At 41.4% G+C, this 22,086-nt stretch overlaps 1 protein-coding gene across 1 annotated transcript in view; it reads left to right on the plus strand.

Annotated features, from left to right (window-relative positions):
• The first annotated feature begins 15,813 nt into the window (after positions 1-15,813).
• GXYLT1 (glucoside xylosyltransferase 1) overlaps positions 15,814-22,086 on the plus strand; it is a 33,495-nt gene continuing 27,222 nt past the window's right edge. Inside the window, exon 1 of the mRNA XM_086472487.1 lies at positions 15,814-16,007. Within this exon, the coding sequence (XP_086328613.1) occupies positions 15,814-16,007 (194 nt within the window). The remainder of the gene's footprint in view (positions 16,008-22,086) is intronic.

Genomic DNA, 22,086 nt, shown 5'->3' on the forward strand with positions numbered 1-22,086 from the left:
TGTATGAATTTTTGCCAATGTTTGACACATTTTACTAGATTACTGTTACTGAATTATGTTGAAGGTTTTACCAATATTTTTTCACACTTAAAACACTTATTGTAATGTTTACAAGCAAAATAGAAAGCACGTTCTAAGCATTGATTGGTTAACCTTACAATTCAGGTGAAGTACTACGTTGTCACTGTACACTGGTATTCTATGTTTTTAACAAATATTGAACCTGAGATGATGATGCATTTGGCAGAAACTAACATTTGGAAATATGAAAGTTTGGAAAAGCTTTAAAAATAACAGAAGTGCAGTTCTCATTTCTGTTTAGTGCTGTTTCCTTGCCCCAAATTTATCTAGTGTCATATAGTCACTTCATTTCGTTACTGGAATATCAGGTGTTGCACAAGAATAAGGAAATAACAATACGATTATTTTTTTTGTTCCTGAATCAACTTCTTAAATATTGATTTGGCCTATTAGAATATATTATGTCATAAATCATATGAAAAAACTCAGTACCCTACTTTATGGCATAAACTGTCAACATTTACGCACTTAGCAATATACTGATATGGAGCAGAACTATTTACAATCCCATCTGGTATTATGTAAAATTAACAATAAAATATTTTTGTGACTACAGATTTTGCATTTTTGTTTACAACCAATAAGTGTTTTGATACACACGTACAGTCTATGTATAGATTTTAAATTATAGATTCGGGTTCAGTACAAAAGTCCATTTAGCTCGTTTTAGTGAGGTAGTCCACTTACACTCCTGTGAGTCTTTTCTTTTTCATTCAAAGTAAATATATTTTTAAGCCCATGTAACAGTTGGATGGACCTTCTTGGTAGTGAATCCAGCCCCAAATTATTACCAACGTATATGTCTTCTTAACAGCTAAAACAATGGATTTTTGTAGCCCCTAACAATTGTGATGTTTGGTGGTTTCTTGTAGTAATGTATTTTTCTGTTTTAAATGCAGTACTTCTACAGGCACAATGGTACTGTTCTATTTTGTAAGATGCTAGTTGTGAAATACAGTTAGTTGCATAAAATGAAAGTCTGATGTGATATCTGAGAACATACATACCTCATTCCTTGGTGTTGCTGTTGAAACTTTTTAGACATCAAATGTTAATTATAGGCTATTTCAGATGGATAACTACTGACCTGTTTATTATGTATTCTGCTTTATCTTACTAAATAGGATGTCTGTTCATTGCCGTTACCTGGCCAAATCTTAATATCTGTAAAAACAATGCATTTTAAGGTTCTTACATGTTTTTTGGGGCTGGGCTGGTGTTCAGAATAACGTACACTAGTTTTTAAAAGAAAAATACATGCTTCTCAACTTTATTTTTTTATATTTTGTTTTTAGGTGGGACTATTTGCAGAATATACTGATTTAATGGATTACAAGAGAGCTCAAACTCTTTAAAGTAAGCAGTTTAATGATAGCAAATCTCATTGCAAGATGTTTTATGAAATGTGTTTCTAATTTAAAGTGTAATGAATGCTAACACATTTCAGAATTCCTTGCAAACAAATAATAATCTATTACCAGTAGTTCACTAAATGGGAAACGTATTTTCATTTAACCTTATGTGAATAAACCACCCAGCATTGACATACAAAGAGGTCTCTTTGTATCTTCGGAAATAAGTAGCCATTTGGTTTGGAAGGAAGGGAGGATGGAGTGGATTTTACTATGATTCAACTGTCTCTAGAGAATAATCTCAAAAGTGTGGCACAGCTATGGTTATAATCAAAAAGAATGCAGAAAAGTCTCACTGCTCTTTATGGAATGAGACATAGAAAAGCAATCTCTAACTACAGATACAACACAAGTCAGCTAGGATCTAAAAACTGAGCTGTGGTGGTTTTAGCCGAACTATTATGTTGCCAGTGTTTACATTGCAATGATGCCTGTTGGCATTAAATGAAGTTCAGATAATTTTGGCTGTTTGTGGTTAAAGGGATGTGATAATACAGACAGCAGAGTAGACAAATTCTGAGTAGAATATGGCATTTGACTCTGTTCATAATGTTATAATTTCTAAGTAATTTTGACTTGTAGTAATCCTTTTTCTAACTGTAAATATATTTAAAAGCATCTTTACTCCATTTATAAAAAGTGAAAATTTAATGTTGTAATGTGTTTTGATTAGCTATTTTTCTCTGTGACTGCTCTCTGCATAAGAACTGTTATTTGTTAAATCTATATATGCACCAGTCTTCAACAGCCATACATCCTGGGTCGTTCATGAAATGGTGACCCAACAAAAACAAGTGTGATAGTGTTCCATGTAAATGAGTTCCTTAATGTGCTGATTGATTGTCCGGTTTCGGAAAGGCGAAGGGGGGAGAAATGGGGGAAAATGAAGTACAAATAGTTCATTGATAAAGTGTATAGTAATTCAGTCTCTTACCTTCCTAACTTCGCCACTAATATGGTGGTATACGGAAAAGAACAAATACACAGTTGTAGACTATGATCCTTTTTTTTTCCCCTGAATTTAACTCTACATATTGGAGATAAAAACAAAAGTTGTTCTACTTTGTAGCAAGTTAAATTATGCCATATAAAAACCTTGATTCTAACAGAAGTGGTAATAAAAAAAATAATTACATTAAAAAATTTTAAATTCTTGGTATTAAAAGTCTTGAGATTAAGACTATGACTGAAGTTTTAACCCATTACGTGTTTCTCTAGGTATTTGATGTTTTGAGGCGTAGATTGCAAAATCTCGAAAATTATTTGTTTATATAATTTGTGCACTTTTTAAATATTATAGATAGCACATTTTTAAATAGCTGTGTAAGATAGAATACTTTCTATAATTTGTTTCCACCAGTTCACTGTAGTGTTCAGGCAGGTCTTCTAAACTTGACACAAGTGTACGGTGTGGCTCTGCATCTTAGATTCTTTAATTTTTCTCTCCTTTCAAAAGCCTGACAGTTTCCCACATTAGGCTGATTGATTATACTTTTGTTATACAGGATGGATTTGGCATGGAACTGTCTATTGTGTACTTCCTGTGTACATCCAAGGTTCTTTAACTGCTTCTGCTTGTTTTTTTCTGTCACATGCCTTTATTTGACTCTGCTCCCTACTAGGGAGTCTGGGTAATTCTTCCTTTCAAATATCAGAAACTATATGGAAATAGAATGCAATTTAATTTAATTTCTTCAAAGGCAGGAGCAAGTGCTATACTTGCAGTAAATTTGGCCTGTGCTTACTCAGGAATAAGATAGGTAAGATAAAAAGTTAATGCTGGTTTTGGCCAGTGGACCAGTCAAATATGATATTTTGCAGATGGGTACTTCTATCTTAATGTTAAGATTTGGGTGTGCTGGAAATACAGTTTGAGCTTTTGGAGGTTTTTCTTACACAAAATTATGCCCTGACTTATGTCAAAGCAGTCTCAATTTGAAAGGGTGTAATTCACAAACTAGAGAAGCTATACAGTAAAATCAGTCAAACTGAGGAAGCTCAGTTGGTTTTCTTCTGTACTGTCAAAGTTTTAACAAGAGGAGAAACTGTTAAAAGAGGCTTAAGAGATTTGTCTAAGACAGCAATCAGATATTGAGCTTATTTTGACTTCTAAGGGAGAACCTATGTTTTAATAAGAATTAACAGGATTTAACTACTAAATTAAAATTGGAAAAGTACTTCAAGTTAATTACAAATTAATGCTTTACAGAAATTATTCTAACTTCTTGTCTAGAGTGGAGTAAATGGCACGACAGCAATGGATAGCTACACACCTGCTAGTAAATGGTATTAACCAACAGCAAGTGATGTTTAAGTGGCTTTCCTAAGACATTACTCCAGGAGATTGTGACATGACTATGAACAAGGCCTAGGAGTTCAGGTGTCCCCCTCTCTGCCTAAGCTATACCATTGGGTTCAAAAGGCAGCAAACAAATAAATTAGTTTCAGGTCCTAGAGTCTTAGTTATGCCGGAGCTGTTTACAGCTTCTGTTTAACTGTATTGGTGAAAATTAAAGTGAACCACTACTGTATAATACTTAATCCCTCAGATGTTTTCGATGCTAATCTTGCCCCTTTTATTATGGGAAACAGATAAAAGTCGTCTGAAAGAACTTGCTCTGTCCACTGACACAGGGGATTTTAAGAGCGGACAGTTTAATGGGCACAGGAAGTTTTAGCTGTACTTTAAAGGAGTTAAACGTGGAGTATGAAGGGCAAAATCATGTTCCATAGCTCAAATAAGTATTACTAAGAATGATCACGAGAGATTGCTGTACCATGTGAGGTTTGTAAAAGACAAAATGGTACCATTACCTAATCACTCCATGTCCCATATGCTTAAAAAGAAAATTACCACCAGAAAAAATACTGTTCTGGTAACAGTACTTTAAAGAATAGTTCCAAAATGTTAGTTGCTTTGTGGAAAGTATGGTGTATCTTGGCAGAGGTAGGAATATCTGAGCAAGAAGCCCTTCAGGACTACATTTGGAAAAGTGTAATCTTTAATTACTCTGTTCTCTGTGTATAAATATTGATCTTGGTCAAAGTGCTTGCAAAGTGAACAAGCTCCCTTAAAATTTAAGTTTTTAAGAAATGTGGCTTTAGACCAGTGGAGCTCTAATTTCCAATGGAATTATTGAGAAGATAACTGAGGAAAAGAGAGTATTAATCTATTTTATGATAACCTCCTAACTATGTACTTGTAATTTTCCTCTTCTGCATGAAGGAGCAAAAGTATACATAAGAAGGAAATATATGTAACCAGGGCTCATGGAATTTGGCTCTTTACTACCTTCCCAAGCTTGCTAGATTCTACAAACTACAAGTTCTCTTTGATTCAAAGGCAGTTGCAGGTAATTTGTCAGTAGAAAAGGATCATTTAGCATCGTTAAGTTAGTTAAGACGAGTGGTCAGGCTGATTCTACTTTCTGAATACCCACTTTGGGAATACAGAGATCTAATTTTCTGTTTATGCATCTAATATATAACTACCATCTATGAATAATCTTTCAAGTTGATCCTTCTTTGCACAGAATAAATCAAAATGCTTCAATGCCAAGCCCAGTTCCTGACAGTACAGATCTCTGAGCAAGAAAATCTGCCATCTGACTGATCATCTCTTACTGCAACAGCCTTCAGCTATGAATTTAATCTCAGCAAGGGAAATCTCTTAAGGTTACCTGTATTTATTATCTTTGCTTCCATCTCTGAAGGAAACATTCTGATTCCTTCTTCTCTCTTTTTTAAAAGTACATCTATAGTATAAGTGGATGCAGTGAGTTTGAAGTAATTTGTTATGGCAGCTTTTGTAAGCAGGGAGTTTGACTGCTGTTCCCAGTTCTTCAGCTATGTCTTGGTTTCTGTGAGACCAACAGTGGTATGTAGCGCTTAGAGGTCATTATCAATTTTGTCACCGTTGTCCTTGTTTCTGTATAATTGACTTACTGAACAGATTCTTGCTGAGCAAACTTACTTACATTGATCCTGTAGCATTCTGGCTGAGGTAGCTGGCATTCTGGGATGCCAATTTACTGGTCTTTGTATCTGCATTTCTGCAAATGGTCTGATTCTGTTGCTGGGAGGCTTCCAGACGTGGAAAAATAAGCAAAATGCTTTCCAACTGATGGAGGCGTAATGTTGCCAAGTAACTTGCAGTACCTGGAGGGTTTTTGAAAGGCACAAGAAAACGCTCTCTGTGCCAGCTGGAGAAGGAGATGTGAGGAGCATGCACAGATACTGAGCTCTTTCTCAGCTTTCCTACGGAAATTCCAAGTAGGCAGCTTCTGTTTCTAAAGTGTCAAACACCTTCAGAAACCCTCAGTCCAACAAAGAGACAGAGGATAGAGGCAGGGCGAGAAAAAGGAAATGTATTTTCAGAATAATACCTAGAAAAGCCACTATATAATGGCTTCTTTGTGTGTTTAGTGTTCCTTTCTCTGTGTGCTGTATTGGAAGTAGGCAGCGTCCCACGCTTCTTATAGGTGTGTGTTGCTTTATAATTCTTGATGCCTGTTGGTTCAGTGACTTTTGACCTAAAGATAGATGTAGGTTTTTGTGAGTTTAATAGTAAATACCATGAACGCTTCACTCTTGGATACAGGATATTCATTGAAAGGGCAGAACTTTTGATTAAAGAGCTCGTCAGGAACAAAATTAATTCTTCTTGTGCATTTAGACATTACCCAATTTTAAAATGTCTGATTCCTGGACTACTAGAAAAAGGATAACTTTATGCTGAAAGTGTAATAAGAACCTAGACTAGAATGGATGTGGCTTCTGAAGAGTTTTGTGGCCAGGCTGTTTTCAGTGATTATTCCACACCTTAGCCCGTTAATCTCAAAGTGTTGGTAGAGCATCCTCACAAACAAATCAAAACTGCCAACAGCACTGTCAGATGCTCTTAAAGTTTACTAAGTGCCTTATACAGAGCATCACTGAGGCAATGGTTCGATTGAAAGGAAGTCTGATAGAAGATTTACTCCTCTGGATGGAGTCACAGGTTATCAGTTGTAACCAAGGTGATGTACCTGGTTATAACAGGCTAGAATCTTGTATTTTGTTGCTGATACAAGTACCTAATAAGAAACAGTCCAGAAGCTTCTGAGGCTTTCAGTTTGTAAAATGTACATTCTTTAGAGATTTTTTTTCTTCTAGTCAGCCGTGATAGCCTACTGGAATATCACAGAAGTGAATAAAACTTCTGAGTATTTCTGGATGCTTTCACACTTCTCGGTTTCTGAGTCAAGGACGGTATTACCTTTCTTGGGAAGGGGTACATAAGTTTGTTTTATTCGTAGGGTTTATGTTTATCCAACAGTAGTTTTAAAGGATTTTATTGTCAGAAAAAGGGCTTGTTATTTTGAAAAGAAAAATCTTACCTGCCAGGTGTCTTCCCCAAAATGAGTAAGTGCCTTTTCTGTTCTGACTCTTAGAAGTGTATTTACTTTGTCAGATTGATTCTAAATGTCCTAGATAAACCAGCTATGTACTGAGTGTTACCAATGGCTTGAAATCCTATCGCTGAAAGAACAAGAGACAGAATGTAAGCCACTTCAATTATTTTGAGACCTGATGTTATCAGTTTTATGACTGCTATGAGTAGTATACTTCTAAGAACAATGTAACTTTTCAGGAACTTGGTATTGATAGGAAATAAATATTTATTAAAAGAAGTATATGAAATAAATATTTATTTACCAATTTAAGTAAGAGAAAACATTACACCCTGGGGGCAACAGTCTTGCTGTTAGCAGTCCTGACTACTTAATGGAAAGTAAAACTGAGGCCCTGAACTCTGACTGTAGAAGAATGTGTGGTGTTCGGTGAGAGATTGGGACTGTGAATCTTAGGTCCACATTCTAATAAAGTAATTCTTCCTACCTAAGTTTTTACCAATTCTCAAGCAGAAAAGAAAGCATGAGCAGATATCAGTAAGAGGCCCTCTGGTTTTATTGGTGCTGCTTCCTATCTCTAGAGGATTTTTTTTTTTAATTTTTTTTTTTAAACTTTGCTCAGGACTGGTACAGCTGAAAGTATATTTTCCCTTCATTCTTAAGCCTAGACTTTGAATGGAGTTTCTCTGAGACACTTTTGTAGTGAAATCGTATTCCCTACAAACATTGAAGACAAAAATAAACATCTCCGTGAACAAAAGATTGTGTGTGGTTGTAATTCTTTCAATATATACAAAATTATTATAAAAAAATTCTAAAGGTACTCTAATAAAAACATAACCAGTATATTGGTCTACACTTGAAAGGTCTATTAGCGGTCAGAAAATACAGTTTGCATCATAAGATGCTACCGATCTTCTGTCTGATAAACTGTGTTCAATTCCAGCTAAGCACTCCTTTATTTAAAGATGACAATACATTGTATTTAGCCAAGTGTATAGTAACCTGTTAGGACACTGCCTTAAACTGACCTCTTCCTGACCTCAATTCAAAGACATTACTGACAATTTGAAATTCTGACAGCTTGGCAGAAAAGCTGAGGGGAAGTGTCTGGAAAGAAACAGTAGGAATCACAGTGCAAAGATACTTTTGCCAGAATAAATGCTACACAGTTAATGATAATGGAGTTGTTTAAAAATGAACAACCCTATACTTATTTCACATTGTTTGATAACATTAAGTTGGTTTCAGATGAGCATAAATAGATGTGTTTGAAGCCCATAATAGAGACCCGTATTGAAATGCCTTCCCCAGCAATAAATTAATACTTCTTGCCTGTGAACAATCCAACAAAAAAGTGTCTTTGAAAACTATTGTGGGTGCATTATATTCAATCTTGACTGGCAGTGGTGATGTTTAGGGTGTGTTATGACAAAATGGTAAATAAAGTTACTGAATTGTTCAGACCCCTTCTCCGAATGTGTTATTTGTACTGTCTAGGAAAAATTGCAAGAAATACAAGTGGGCAATTTGGGGATAAACAGCAGACTTAGGGAATTTGATCTCAAAATGCCAAGAGGCCTTTGCTGATTTATTGGCACAGGTGATTCGCTGCTGCTTTTGGCTATAATGGAAGTTGAGATACTTCTGGGAGTACTGCTTCTGAGGCAAGAACTATGAAAGTGTCCATGCTTGCAATTTAAAGTAACAACTGAGGTAAGAAGCTCGAGAAGAGGCTTGTCTAAGGCTTCATCTCATTGTATGTACACCTCATTGTATATACAACTACTCTTTGGCACTAAAGCAGGTTCTAAAAAATGATCTGTGTGGGTTGTCTCAAGTTACCTTCGAGCTACACACCATTCCAGTGTTCAGTTCTCTGAATTGTCATTTGTGTTGCTTTGCAGTGTGAGGCTAAGATGCTACAAGGCATTCGTGAAAGAAGCTGCTTCCCTTGTGAAGACCATCAGAGTTTCCCATTTGTGTAGCAGGTGACTGAAGGGTTTGGCCATGAGCACGTAAACTCATTCTTACTCCGAGGAGGCAACGTGTGAGGCTGATGCCTCCTCAGGTGCAGAATGCTTTTAATGCCACCCTGTAAGCTTGGGCATCGCTCCCCAGTGCAGGCAGCGAGTGGGAGCAAGAGATAACTACCAAGCTGGTACTCGCAGAAATACTGACTTGTACAGAGACTAAATTGGCATCAGATAACAGAATGGGGCTATTGTCACTAATTAATGGAGTCTAATTTAGTATACTTGCTCATCTATTTTAGAAGAATAGAAGGAATTCAAAAGAGGAGAGCAAGCTGTAAAGCCCTTCTATCACCCTTCTATTGATTTCTTTCCTCTGTTGACTGTTCAGTAAGCCTGCTACACAATTATGGGTCTGAAGATCAAAACAAATTTCTTAAATTCCACACAAATGTTTTGGCAGCTATGGGAGATCACAGCATTCCACTATGGGCCTGCTGCCTGGAGATAGCTTAGGACAGTGTCCAATTTTATTTTACCCTTTCTTGACCTGAAAAAAAATAGAGTAAAAAAAAAAAAAAAGTCAAGAAAAAATACCCTCTTAAGTTAGAGGTAAAAGATGGGTGAAGGCAGACTAGGTAATGTGTAAGTGCAATCATGAGTTAGCAGCCTTGGAGCTATCGTAGATGTTTCAGGCTCAAAGTTCGGTGCAGCACAATATCCCAGCTACTCACTGGCTCTGCTGCCACTCAGACAGTGGAACAGTTTGAGAAGACAATTCTAATGACACCTTAGATAGACGAGTGTAATGCCTGCATGCTCCAGGGAGTGGCATGGGACTGTGCAAGGTAAGCTGACAGCTCACCATGGTTACTTCTGTGAACATCAGACATGACTAAGGCTGTTGACTAAGTGTAAGGATACTTGGCTACCTCAGCCTGTTGGGTACTTTGGGTGTTTGTCTGTTAATGTGGTGGTTCTATTTTCTGGTGGTTCTATTCAGTTTTAAAAGGAGCAGTCAGTACGAAATAAATTATTAATGCCTTATCTCTTCCTGATAATTCAAGCACTAGACGCTTTAAACAGCTAGCACATTTGACTGCTCTAATCCGGGTTTTGAATTAGTAATTATGGAAATAAAGCAACCCTTAGAGACAATGGTGCGGAGAGACAAACATTAGGACTTTATTTCTCCAATCTTGACATCTCTCTATATCAGTTTACAATGTTAAACCCCACTTGAAGAGGACCAGGGAGCAGAAGCAGGGTGCAGATAAACAAAATAAAAAGGTAAAATAGCATGTGGGCTTGCCAGAAATTGGCAAAGTAAATCAACTCTTCACCTGCTCTGACTGACTGACTGCTCTCCAAAACCTTTCCTTACTGAATGACCGTCTGTCATCTTTTCCATTCCAGACTATACTGCTGTTTGGAAATGGGGGCAACTGGCTACCTGGCTCACTGCTCCAGTGTATCACCTGGCTTGCATCTTGCATTGCTGCATGGCTCTCCGAGTCCCTGACAACTCTCCTAAACCTCTCTTTCCTCTTATGAGGGCAGATGGCAGTTGTCATCTAACTTTTTCTTTTTTTTTTTTTTTAGCTCTCTGCTAGATGCAGTTTCAGTCTCCTAGCCATGGGGGCTTTTTGCACTTGGAAATAATAAATACGTAAGAGGCATAACGCTTTTACATCAAATATTTTAAAAAAAAAAAGCAGTGGTTCTCAGTCAGCAGTCTGACGATCTCATGAGCAAATGCGTTCCTTCTAGGGGTCTCCAAAAAAGTGACTAGGATGAGCATGCTTGTTACAAGTGGCGTTAAATTCACTGCATAGAATCTGCACTGTTACCGTGGAGCAGAAAAGGTAGAAAATACCTTACAGGATTACTTTCAGATTATTTGATGCATTTCATCTTAAAAAAATTGAACTTTCAAGCCATAATGCAAAGTTGCTATTGTGTATGATCAGTGTTAGTATCTATTCCATTGCAGGAAAAAAATGATGTACTGTAGAAATTTAAAAACCCTGATCTGGGTGTTGGGGGACTCAAAGCATTTGATGCTGTAGCAGCCAACAGCAGGACAAGATACGGACTTTTAAACTTTAGTTATATATATACACACAGACAAAAAGCCAGGCCTGCTGGCCTTATTTCTGTTTTTTTGTACATGGTACATATTTGCATAAGTAGATAAGTTTGCTCTGACTCCTTCCAGGAGTGCTTTAAACACAAATACGGTCTTTGGAGAATTTTAGATGAGGCAAACAAACAAAAACCCAACACTGAGAATCCCCTTTGGACTGGTGTTTTGGAGCTCCGTATTTAGAAATCTTTACAGAAAAAAAAAATTGGCACACAAATAAAGAAAAAGAGATAAAAAGAAAATTCTCTCTATGCTCTTAGAAATTATTATTCTGCTTTTTTAGTGTAGTAGAGCACTAAAAATTGTGGAAGTTTATATTTATAGATGCATATTTATTTATTTAGGACATGGAGGTTGAACTTTCTTAACAGAAATGATACAAATGGTTGGAAGCTGGGAGAGGGCAGGTTTAGACTAGATACAAGGAAGAAGTTCTTCACCCTGAGGGTGGTGAGACACTGGCACAGGTTGCCCAGAGAAGCTGTGACTGTCCCCTCCCTGGCAGTGTTCGAGGCCAGGCTGGATGGGGCTTGGAGCAACCTGGTCTGGTGGGAGCTGTCCCTGCCCATGGCTGGAGGGTGGGAACTAGGTGATTGTTGAGGTCCCTTCCAACCCAAACCATTCTGTGATAAGTATTTTGACTCTTTAATGACCTTACAATTGTTCCCAGAGGATCCATAAAATAAATTTTGAAGTAAATTGTACTGTTGATGAAGAAATGATTGATTCAAATGAGAAGAAATTAGGAATTTTGTAAAGTATCACACCACTTCCCAAACTGCTTACAATGCAGCTTACTTAATTTTGTGCATTATTTCCCTTAGATGTGTGTATTGCTGATACCAAGAGAAGTGGAAAAATATTGTAAGCTCCTGCTTATAGTCTGAAGAGTTTAAACACACACTGCAATGCAGAACAATGAGAGCTAAAAAGGGAAGGAACAGGGGAAGGCAATAATATTTTGGTCATCGATAACAATTGATTTGGGGAATTTTTATTGACATTTTTGTACATTGGGGGCAGATGTAGGGAAATCTGAAGAACAGATACAATTCGAGTGGAAGGCAGTTGACCAAACCAAGTCGTTGTCTTAAAACTTAATTAGAAGGAAAGAAAAATTCTGTCTGGCAGCAGCAGAAAAGGGACGTTGCACCAAGAAGTCTGATGATACCATATGCACAACACATGGTAGTAAGCAGTTTCCCCTTGCTCACCCAGCCTTGCAATCCATCATAGCAAAGTGCTGACACTGCAGGTTGTACGAAAGGGCACGTGAACATCAAAGAAAATGTCTTTGCCTTTGAAAAACCCTTAACTGGTCTGCACGCGAGGCAGCACCGACACAAATCTGTCAGCGCAAAATCTTATTGCTTTGCCAACTTAACTAATGGTTTAACTCCCTAAAAGAACAAAACCAGAAGGAATGATACAAATGTGTCTGATTAGGGCTGGGGTTTTTAATTAGCAGAAAGCTGGAGTGGAGATTGATTTCTCCCTTTGTTCTCTCTGTTGCATCAGATAATCCCCTTCCATAATTGTGAACAATTTTTTTTTTTTTTTAAGGTGATCTGATTTATCCCTTGATCTAATGAGTTGTTAGAATTTTGGTTTCATTTTCTGGCACACAGTAACTGCTCTTATGACCCTTTAACACACTCACAGAAGTACAAGATGCTGATTCTTTTTAAAAAATCAGTTGTCCCAACTACTTATTTAACGTCTGTCATTCACTAAGATTACTGGTTTCTGGATTTCACCTATTTTCTGGACATAGTAAATAGAATTGAATCCTAAAGATACAAAACTTCCCAAAGGCTAAGTAACTGAATTCCAGTCAAGAAAAGGATTTCAAGATTTAAAATTGGTAATAAATGGAGAGAACTTTGCATCTGATTGTACCTCTTCATGTTTTAAGTTTATTAAAGGCTAGCAAACGTTACAGCATAAAGCGGTATATGTTGTTCATTGACTGTTTATGGTGAGTAATAAAGATACATAATTTTTTCCCTGTAAAGAATTTTTAAAAGCTGAGTTACCTAACTGGATACCATCTGATACTGGTTTTTTCTCAGTGATACAACTTAGGTATGACATTTCAGTCACTTTTGCTTATCTCTGTTATTCGGAAGGCCGAGTTTGTAGTGAGAAGCATTTTACCTTTTATCAGACCAACTGATATTTGCACTAAATGGACAGATTTTACAGTGTGAAAAAAGGCTGGGGTGTGTGTAAGTTTTTCCCAGTTTTTTATCCCCAATAGCATCAGATACCTTAACAAAAGATACTAACTTTCTTTCTGACCTTGCCTCAGTTATATTTTTAGAGCACTGCAGATACATTCTTGCTCATTAATTATTCAGGCATTATTGGACAGCCATGAATGAAGAGAATCCTGTAAATTCCTACTTGGGAAATGATATGATTGATAATAAAAAAAAAAAATTTCTCCCTTTGTCATCTCTTTAGCGCTCCTTGTTTCTTCTTTTCTCATCTAAGAATATACCTTCTTCTTCTGAAGCATGAAAGCGTTATTGCTGCCCAGCTGCCACATTCATTCTCGGTCCCTCTGTGACACCCTTCAGATCTCATTCTCCCTGACTGGAACACTCTTCAGTACAAAAGGCAAGCGTCACACCTCAGCAGGGACTAACTGGCCTTCGCTGCTGTGCTCACTGTCAGCAAATATTCCGTTGTACCTCTCCACTCCGACTCTCGCATTGCGATGTTCCTTGTTCCCTGCCATATCGACGTCGCAGTATATGTGAGGGGTTGCGAAACGGGACAGTGAGCGAGCTCATGCCGCGGGCAGACATGCCGTGAGAGCCGCGAGCCAGGTTGTAAGCGCAAACACGAATTCAGCAGAGCTGAATGACGGGCTCACACGTTGTGGCAGAAAGCACGGAGGAACAGAGAACAGGGGGGGCAGAAAGCCCAGATAAGACTTTGAGTGGCGCTTTGGGAGCTGGTTCTGCCTGTGACATGTGCCAGCACATGGGTCTCACTGACATAAATTTCCTTTACTTCATTAAGCAAACACTTTCTAGAGAGTCCTTTTTACAAATTCTCCCCCATTTCATCTGTGACTCTCCCATCATCGCCCTGCCATCTTTGGCCCTGAATTCTCATCCCTAGTTCCTTACTTCTCTTGAATTCTACTTCTTTTCTCAGCCCCAGTTTCCCCACTTGTATCTCTTAGCAATCATCCTGGTATCTGCACTGCAAACATAGCTGAGTATCTAGTATTTTCTGAGGGCCACTTTTTTTCTTCATTTCTACTTTTGTTTGGAGGAAGAGGCGATGAACAATTTTGGCAGGACAATTTTGGCATTACTTCTCTTCCAGCTACTGGAGTTGCCAGCTGGCATTCTGCTTTCCTCCTTCTTTTAAACACGGCCAAGAGCTGAAGTAAGCTACGGCTCAGGTTTTGTGGGCGTTCACATATGACAGACACCCACAGGCCCCAGAACCTACAATTGAACTATGCCTTTAAGCTTTATTGTAAATCATACTGGCATTTTTCTTAAAATGCAGGGTCCTGGATTTATGCGATTAGGTGGCGATATCATCGCTTATTTTAAAAAAAAATGTTTCCAGTCCGTAGAGAAAATGCAAGCCAAATGCACTGTAAGGACGAAAAAGAAAGCAGAATTCTTTCAAATTTGTCTTTCAACTGACTGATGGCTTTCGAACACCTTGGCAGTAGTGGGTTAGGCTGCTAGGCACTTGCTCAGCAGACTGGGCCAGAGAGATGGGGTGTGATACTGTACTGGATTCAGCTGAAACACAGCCAACATCCCCCTGCCTAGCAGGATGCACACCTATCATTTCTCCTTCTCCAGCGTGCTGCTTCCCAGACCTACCTCCTGCTCGCCAGAAGGCCAGAAGTGTGACTTGGTGAGACAAGATAACCCTTTCTTTGCTGGTGACCACAAACCAATCCTTCAGGCCCAGTTCACCAAGCTCCTCCAGCCCAATGCCCAGCTGGGACCTGCTCCCCGCGCCAGGGTGCTGTGCAGTCACCTGCGTGCCAAGGCCGGAGGAGGGACGGGAGCTGGAGTCCAGAACGGTTTGCACGCTCAGGTGGTGTCTGTACAAGGAGAAAGGTCGCGTGTGTAACCCCAGCTGCCTAACCAAGGCGAGGGAATGTCCTCTTGAAGAGGCAGCTGTGAAGCTTTTACAGAAAGATACCACAGCAGAAGCCCTGAGCGGGGGAAAAGGGTCGTTTTCAGGGGGCTTGGGCCTCACTTTTGCCCTTAACAAGGTGAGACACGAGCCCGTGATCTGGGCCTGCGGACGCTGTGAAGGCTGGTTGCTGCCGCCGCCCGGGACATTTCTTCTCTCAGCTGCTTCCCAGGGACGAGGTCCCGGAGGTCTCACGCTGCCCACGGGGAGCCCCGGCGGAGGCAAGCGGATTCTCCCGAGCTCTCCGCAGGGGACGGGGCCCAGCCGGCACCCCTGAGGGGAGCAGGGCGGCGGCGACCCCCCGGGCCCCCTGCCCGCCCCCGGGCCACTTGCAGCAGGGCAAGGCGACTTCCAGCATTTTTCACGTTCGGGGCAATCAAACGGTGACCTGTGGCCGCCACGGCGGTGCGGCCCCGCCCCCTTAGCTCCGCCCCCTGCGCCCCGCCCCGCCCCGCCGGCGGCACCTGGCTCCCGCCGGGCGCCGCAGGGCTCGCCCGCCCCGTCCCGCCCCCGCTCAGCCCCGCCCCTCGCATGCCGGCGCTCGCGCCGCCGCGTCCGTTGGGGCTCGCGCTGCCGGTTGGGCCCCGGCCGCCACCGGGCGCCGCTGCCGGGGCCGGCGCGGGAGGATGCGGCGGTTCGCGCGGGTGGCGCTGCTGTGCCTGGGCTGCGGCGTCTGCTCGCTGCTGTACGGCTTCAGCCAGCTGGCCCTCTCCCTGGAGCAGGAGCCCGCCGGCAGCCGGGAGCGGCAGGCCCCAGACCCCGCCGCGCCCGGCGCCCGGGCGGCGGGGAGCGCGGGCCGAGGCGAGGCGGGGGCCGGCAGGTACGGGGCGCGGGGGCCGGGGCCCGGCCCGGGCCGGGCGGGGGAGGCGGGGGCGCGGGCGCGGGCGGGCGGTGGTTTCCCCCGCATTCCTACGGGGAGGGCCGGGGAGCCGCGGGAGCGCGCTGGCCGCCCTCCGGCGGGCGGAGCGGGGCTCGGCGCCCGCCCTAACCCCCCCGCCGGTGCCGCGGGCGCCGCCGGGTGCTCGGTGCCGGCCGGCAGCGCTCCGGCGGCCGCTCCGCTTGGGCGGTGGGGCGGAGGCCAGGCTGCAGCCGCGGCGCGGGGCCGGGAAAGCGCTTCGGGAGGGGGCGGTGGCGGTGGTGGTGGTGTGGCCGTGTGCCCCCCTCTCGAGCCGCTCCGGCGTCCAGCGGGCCGGTCACTGCGAAAAGGAGGTTGAAAAAGTCTTAAAACCAAACAAAACTCGGAAAGTTTAAGAAGTGGTGTTGCAGGCCAAGCCGGCGGCCGAAGCCGGCCCCGCCGCGGGAGGGGCTGCGGTGCCCGCGGGCCGTGCCCCGCCTGCGTGCGCCTCGGCCGCGGGGCGGGGTGACATCCAAGCTGGGGGACAGGGAGCGGGCCCGCGGCTTCGCGGCCGTCCCGCGTCAAAACCAGGCTCCTTCCTTGTCGCAACGGGGTGGATGAAGCGAGGAGGGTGCATTTTCTTCTTCCGAGCTGAGCAACTTTCAGGGTGCTACTCAGTTCTGAAACTTGGTAACTTTATGTTTATCAAATATGACCTTATTTAAGCAAAAATACTCATTATGGGATACTTTAATAAAGCCACTCTTCTCACAGGGAACTGTGAGTTCAGCTCTGCAGTTAAAGTGGTGTAAATCTGAACAGCTCGCACTCTGCATAGCTGCATATTTCTGTTGCCTGCCTCCCATCAGCAGGAATTTTGATGTGGTCAAGCGGTGAGTGAGATTATGGAATGAAAAAATGCTAGTTTTCCTTTAGATTATGGTTTCATGATCCTGTTCAGCTGCAGCTACCAGAATGCTAATGTCAGGAAGAGAGGAGTGACAAGAAATCTGTTACTAAAGCTGGAGGAGAAGTTAGGACCAGGCCTTTCTGGGCCAGCCTACCTCTAACTCTTGCTTAGATTGCACGGCAGTTTAAAGCAATGTAAGTTTGATGGTTTGGTGACTGTCCCTCCTTCCCAGTGCTGCACACGCTCTGGCACCCCCCACTTCTTACGCTGCTTGTGCTCCTCCGATCACACGAGTGAGTTGCACTGGCACGCTGACCTGCCTGAAAACTACCCAGTGTGTGGCCAGCTCAGTGCTCTGAATTGGCTCATCATGTAATTACAAAAGTGTGAGTGTCTGGTGCAAAGGAGTTATGGAGGACAGCAGGATGATAGAAGCTCTGACATAAACATCTTAAAATATCATGAAACAGCATTCTGAGTTGCTAGGGGTGGAGTCAGCTGAAATGTGAAACCCAGCTTTTGACTGGAGTAACTACTTCAGAGAATGGTTTTTCCCCCCCCTATGTTTTTGCTGTAGTTGAGATTAGTACAGATTCTGATTTGAAAAAAATGTGGGGATGCTTGTTCCTCACTTCTAGTTCATGATTAAAAACTCATTGTGAGAAGCTGAAATCTACTAGTTCTAAAGAAATAACTGGAATAAGAGTTAATTTTAACACTTACAAAGATTTCGTTGGTTTAATAAATCAGTTTTAAATAGAAATGTGAGCAAAAAAAAATTGTATGTATGATACTCGTTTTACTAGAGAAAATATGCAATTTACTTGAAGAAAACTTTTGTTGGGTAAAAGATGATAACCTAAATAATTTGTATTAGTAAGCATTGAAATTACTTTCAGGTGCATCATGCTCCTGGTTAGCGAAAGAACCACCAAGCTTTTTTTTAAAGCTGTACTTTTTTATTTTCTAGTATTCAAGTTGAAGATACTGGTGGGGGAGAGCCCCAACAAGGTGCAAGATGCTCCTTGCTTGGTGGAATGAGATACAAATCTGCCTTCTGTTGCCATGTGGAAAAGCTTTAAAAAATGAGAAAGTTATTTTCCAAAGGTCTTAAGTGCCATAAATAATTCCTTATGCACACAGTTTTATGGGGGCATATCTCCTTGCAAAATCAGTGTCTGTTTAACAGCTGGGTGTGGGAATTCCTTACCTATAAACTACTATCAGACTGAAAGCTCAGGATGAATAGCATCCTGTTGTAAATCATTGAAGTTTTATGTGCTGTTTGTACAAACAGCATGTGTAAAACTCGGGTGCGAGTCAGTCCCTTAAAACAGTCCCTAAAAGGCTTTCGTTTGGTTAAGGAAAAAAAATCTGTGCTGGGGCGGTTAAAAAATGCCCCCCCCAATGTTCCTTTAGATATGTGCTTCAATTATTCTCAAGTATTAAATCGTGTTACGTTCACTTGTAACTGGTGCACTCATCTTGGTGAATGTGTTGGTGTTTCTCAGTTTCTGTACTTTAGCTGTTTCTTTAGGGGAGACTGAACATGATGGCCACATGGCTGTTTTATGCCCACTTCTGACTATCTTGTGGCCGTGTAATAGCCTGAAGGGTTCAAAACCTTATAGAGTAAGCTGTGTTCAGATAACCTTCTAATCCCCCTTGGACTTTAACGTTTCATATGCATTAATAGTAACTTGCAGTAATGTTTTCACTGATGGCTTTAAAATACAGTTTTGCAAAGCAAATATAATTGCCATCTGAAGGCATTTACACACTCGGCAGTGATGTCCATTCTCTTTAGCCAAGAAGGGTTTTCTTTGCCTCAGTAGTTTGGTATATGACATAAGGGCAGAAAGAGCTCAGTCATACTCTGATGAGGGGCGGGGGGGAAGTTGAGATCTTTGGTAGTTTTCAGAAGCATGCAAACATGAAAACTGCAAGCTTTGAATAAAGCTTAAGCATACCACACCTGGAAGAATTTTGCAATAGTGATGATGCTTTTAAGTAGAAATCTTTAATTAAAAAGGAAGTACCATATTGAAACTAGAATTACAGGTTGAGACAAGGTCCTCCAATAAACATCATAATTCAGGGGAGCTTGTTGGGTAATCGCTTTGGTAAGGAGTTGTTTGTTTCAAAGGCTGCAGTAGCCTGAGGAATGAGATGACTGGAAACTAAAGGCTTGTATCTTGAAACTTGATGTAAATAGCTGAAAAACATTTCAAGAATTAGCTAAATCCTAAGGTTCTGTTTTAGCTGTGAAGAAGGATTAATGTTAAAGGTAAATTGTCCTCCTGATTATTCAGTGAGAAAAGTAGTAGTGAATAGACAGTACTGTCATATATAATAGCTAAATGAAGAACAGATCTGAACTTGGAAAAAAAAAAAAGAAAATATTGAAATATCTACTTCCAGAAGATACAGTCAGGCAAAAGCCAGTCTATGTAGTCAGCCTTTTTTCCTTTGCTAGTGTGATTTATGGATGAAGAAGGCGGCTGTGAAAAAAAAAAATGGAAAAACCAGAGTGAATCTATGCATATTTGCTACATATGTCATTTAATAGTGCTATAATCTGCTGTCTGTGGAGTATCCTTTCAAGTCAGTCTTTCTCCACATGCTTTCAGATCAGATAATTATCAGACTGTGCTTATATGAAGTGAATCTTTAGTTAATTTTACCAACATTGCCACTTCGATTAGGCAGATAATGTTCATCTTTCCATTCCGGTCCACAAAAAATGCTATCCTAATGGCAAGTTTGAGAAGTAGAGCAGGAATCAGTCTGTTGTCAGTTCTGTGAATTCAGTGAGATCAATGAATTTGACCCAATTAAAATGGAAGATTTTTCCTTTATGCTGTAGTTTAGCATTTTTGTGCAGCCAGCCATACTGTTTTGTTACGTGTGACACTGATAGCTGGCTGTATCTGTCTCTTGTGCTCTAACTATCCTGTCAAAGGGAGAGTTAAGTGGATTGTAGTGCATGGAAGAGGGTAGGGAGAATACCCACAAATTTAAGCAGCAGAGGAGGGTGGTTGTAATAGGTAGTTTGTTCTCTCCTTGCATGGTGCGCAGCTGGTTTTGTCTGTGTCAGAACTTAATCAGCAGTTTCATCAAGTATGCTTCTGAGCTACTCTTGTGCCTTAAGCAATTGGTCTAGAAGCTGTCTAAGCATTTCAAAATATGAGTAGAACTTTTAAAAGGATGAAACATTGAACAATTTGAAGTTCAAATTTCGTTTAAAAAAAATCTTCTGAATTTGTCAAGCAGTTGACTAGTGAATGTTATTTTACATAGAAATGTTGTAAATTAATGAAACATTATCAAGATTTTTCCAGTTAAAAAGTTTGTCCTGTGTCAGACATTTAGCATTACATCTGCTGTCTCCTATCTAATAAAGCCATTGCTTCTCTGACAGAATACATCATAACGAATTTGTGATATTGCTGCAAATATTCAGGAAAAGCTATTCAGAAGAATCAGACATTCTCAGTGCATTTGGGAGTTGAATTGAGCATCTCTTATCTTCCCAAATTTTTACTCCTGTGATTATGAGCAGGAAGGAACTAAAAAATACATCCTTCCTATTTTGCTGCATGCTGTGGGTTTTGCTGTAGGAGAGACACCAGCCTGTCTGTCAGTTGATGCTTGCAGTTGACTCAGGTTGTTAATGCAAAACTGACAGGAAGGCAATAGCCATGACTGCAGCCCTTGCCATTTGGACATACTGCTAAATTTGCTGTGAAGTTACTGTAGTAGAAAAGATGGCCACATGGACTGAAAAAGTGTGCTTGAAAACTGTCCTCTCCATCAATTGAGCCCACCAGTGCACTTAACAAAAGGAAGGGGTTTTTTGTTACCACTGGTAGTTGGGTGATTCCTTATGGTTAAAACTTACTTGCCTGAGCACAGGGCCTCAGTCTTCATGAATGTTTTGCATACAAATCTGAAATTGTCCTTAAATTCTGAAAAGTATTCTTCTTTTCAGTCACAGTATAGATACCTTTCCTATGTCTGCAAGACTAAAATTTTTACTGTCCAGTGGCGTTGAAGCTAAATTACCTGATAAAGGTAATTATGAAATGACTGGTTGCCTAAGGGAGAGGAGACCTTGAACTGGCAAACAGATCTTTGAGAATGCTTGTCTGTGATACCAGTGGTTTTTAAAACTGTATTTCTTTGGTTTTATATTTTTGACAGTGGTTGGCATTAGGAGTTGTCCAACCCAGTAGTGTGACAGAGGCAAGGCTGCTGTAGCTCCATGTCCCTGGGTCCAGCCAGTAGCAAAGCTGAGCATTTATTCCCAATGGGCACATATGCCCACAGTGCATACATACATGGCTGGCCACAGAGATCAAGACAGAGAGAACAGCACTTGCACAACCACAAACAATGCAAGTGGCCTGATCCTGTTCCCTTCTCTGGCTGATCAGGGTGAAAGGCTTTTAGTGAAAAATATATTAATGTGTACAGTGTAGATTCCTCCAGTAACTGGCCTTAGACACTTGGTTGATCCAGGAACTGTCTCCTCATCCTCTGGTCTCCTCTGTTGCTGACCTGGCCATGCAAACCTGCGAGGCTTGCAGCCCCAATTCAGCTGCTGGCACTCGGACCCTCTTGGACATGCACACGCATGCACAGATGAATACACTATTGATCCTTCCAGTTACTGGCCTTAGCCTTGTGGCAGTTGGCCATGGGATTGCCTCATGCAAATGGGTCTCTTGAATAGCTGGTCCAGACCTGTGGCCTTAACATTAGCCAAACCTCAAATGCCAAGGCCTCTCTGGTGTCTGGCTTAGACCTTCTGGTCCTTCCACTAGCCATCCCTCAGACCCTAGTCTCTTGTGGCTGGGTTGAGAGCGAATCTTTCAGTAGCTTAGACCGTCTGATCTTGGCAGAGTCTGGCCCAGTCTTATGGCCTGTCTGATACCTGGCTTCCAAGCCTGCTGCTCTACTCGTGGGCTAGTCTGGCTTGATACTTACTAGTGATTAGGTGCACCAACATGCACACCCACACGCTACGTGCACACACGTTTAGTTTCTGGCACTGCAGGCTCATGGGCCCCTATGGTCTTTGGCCATCTTTGGCTGGCAATTTGACCTCTGTGCATGCACACGGAATGGAGCCCCCCATCACCCAGGAAAACA

The sequence above is a fragment of the Leptosomus discolor genome, chromosome 1 (assembly GCF_034619465.1).
Source record: "Leptosomus discolor isolate bLepDis1 chromosome 1, bLepDis1.hap2, whole genome shotgun sequence".
NCBI classification, from domain to species: domain Eukaryota; kingdom Metazoa; phylum Chordata; class Aves; order Leptosomiformes; family Leptosomidae; genus Leptosomus; species Leptosomus discolor.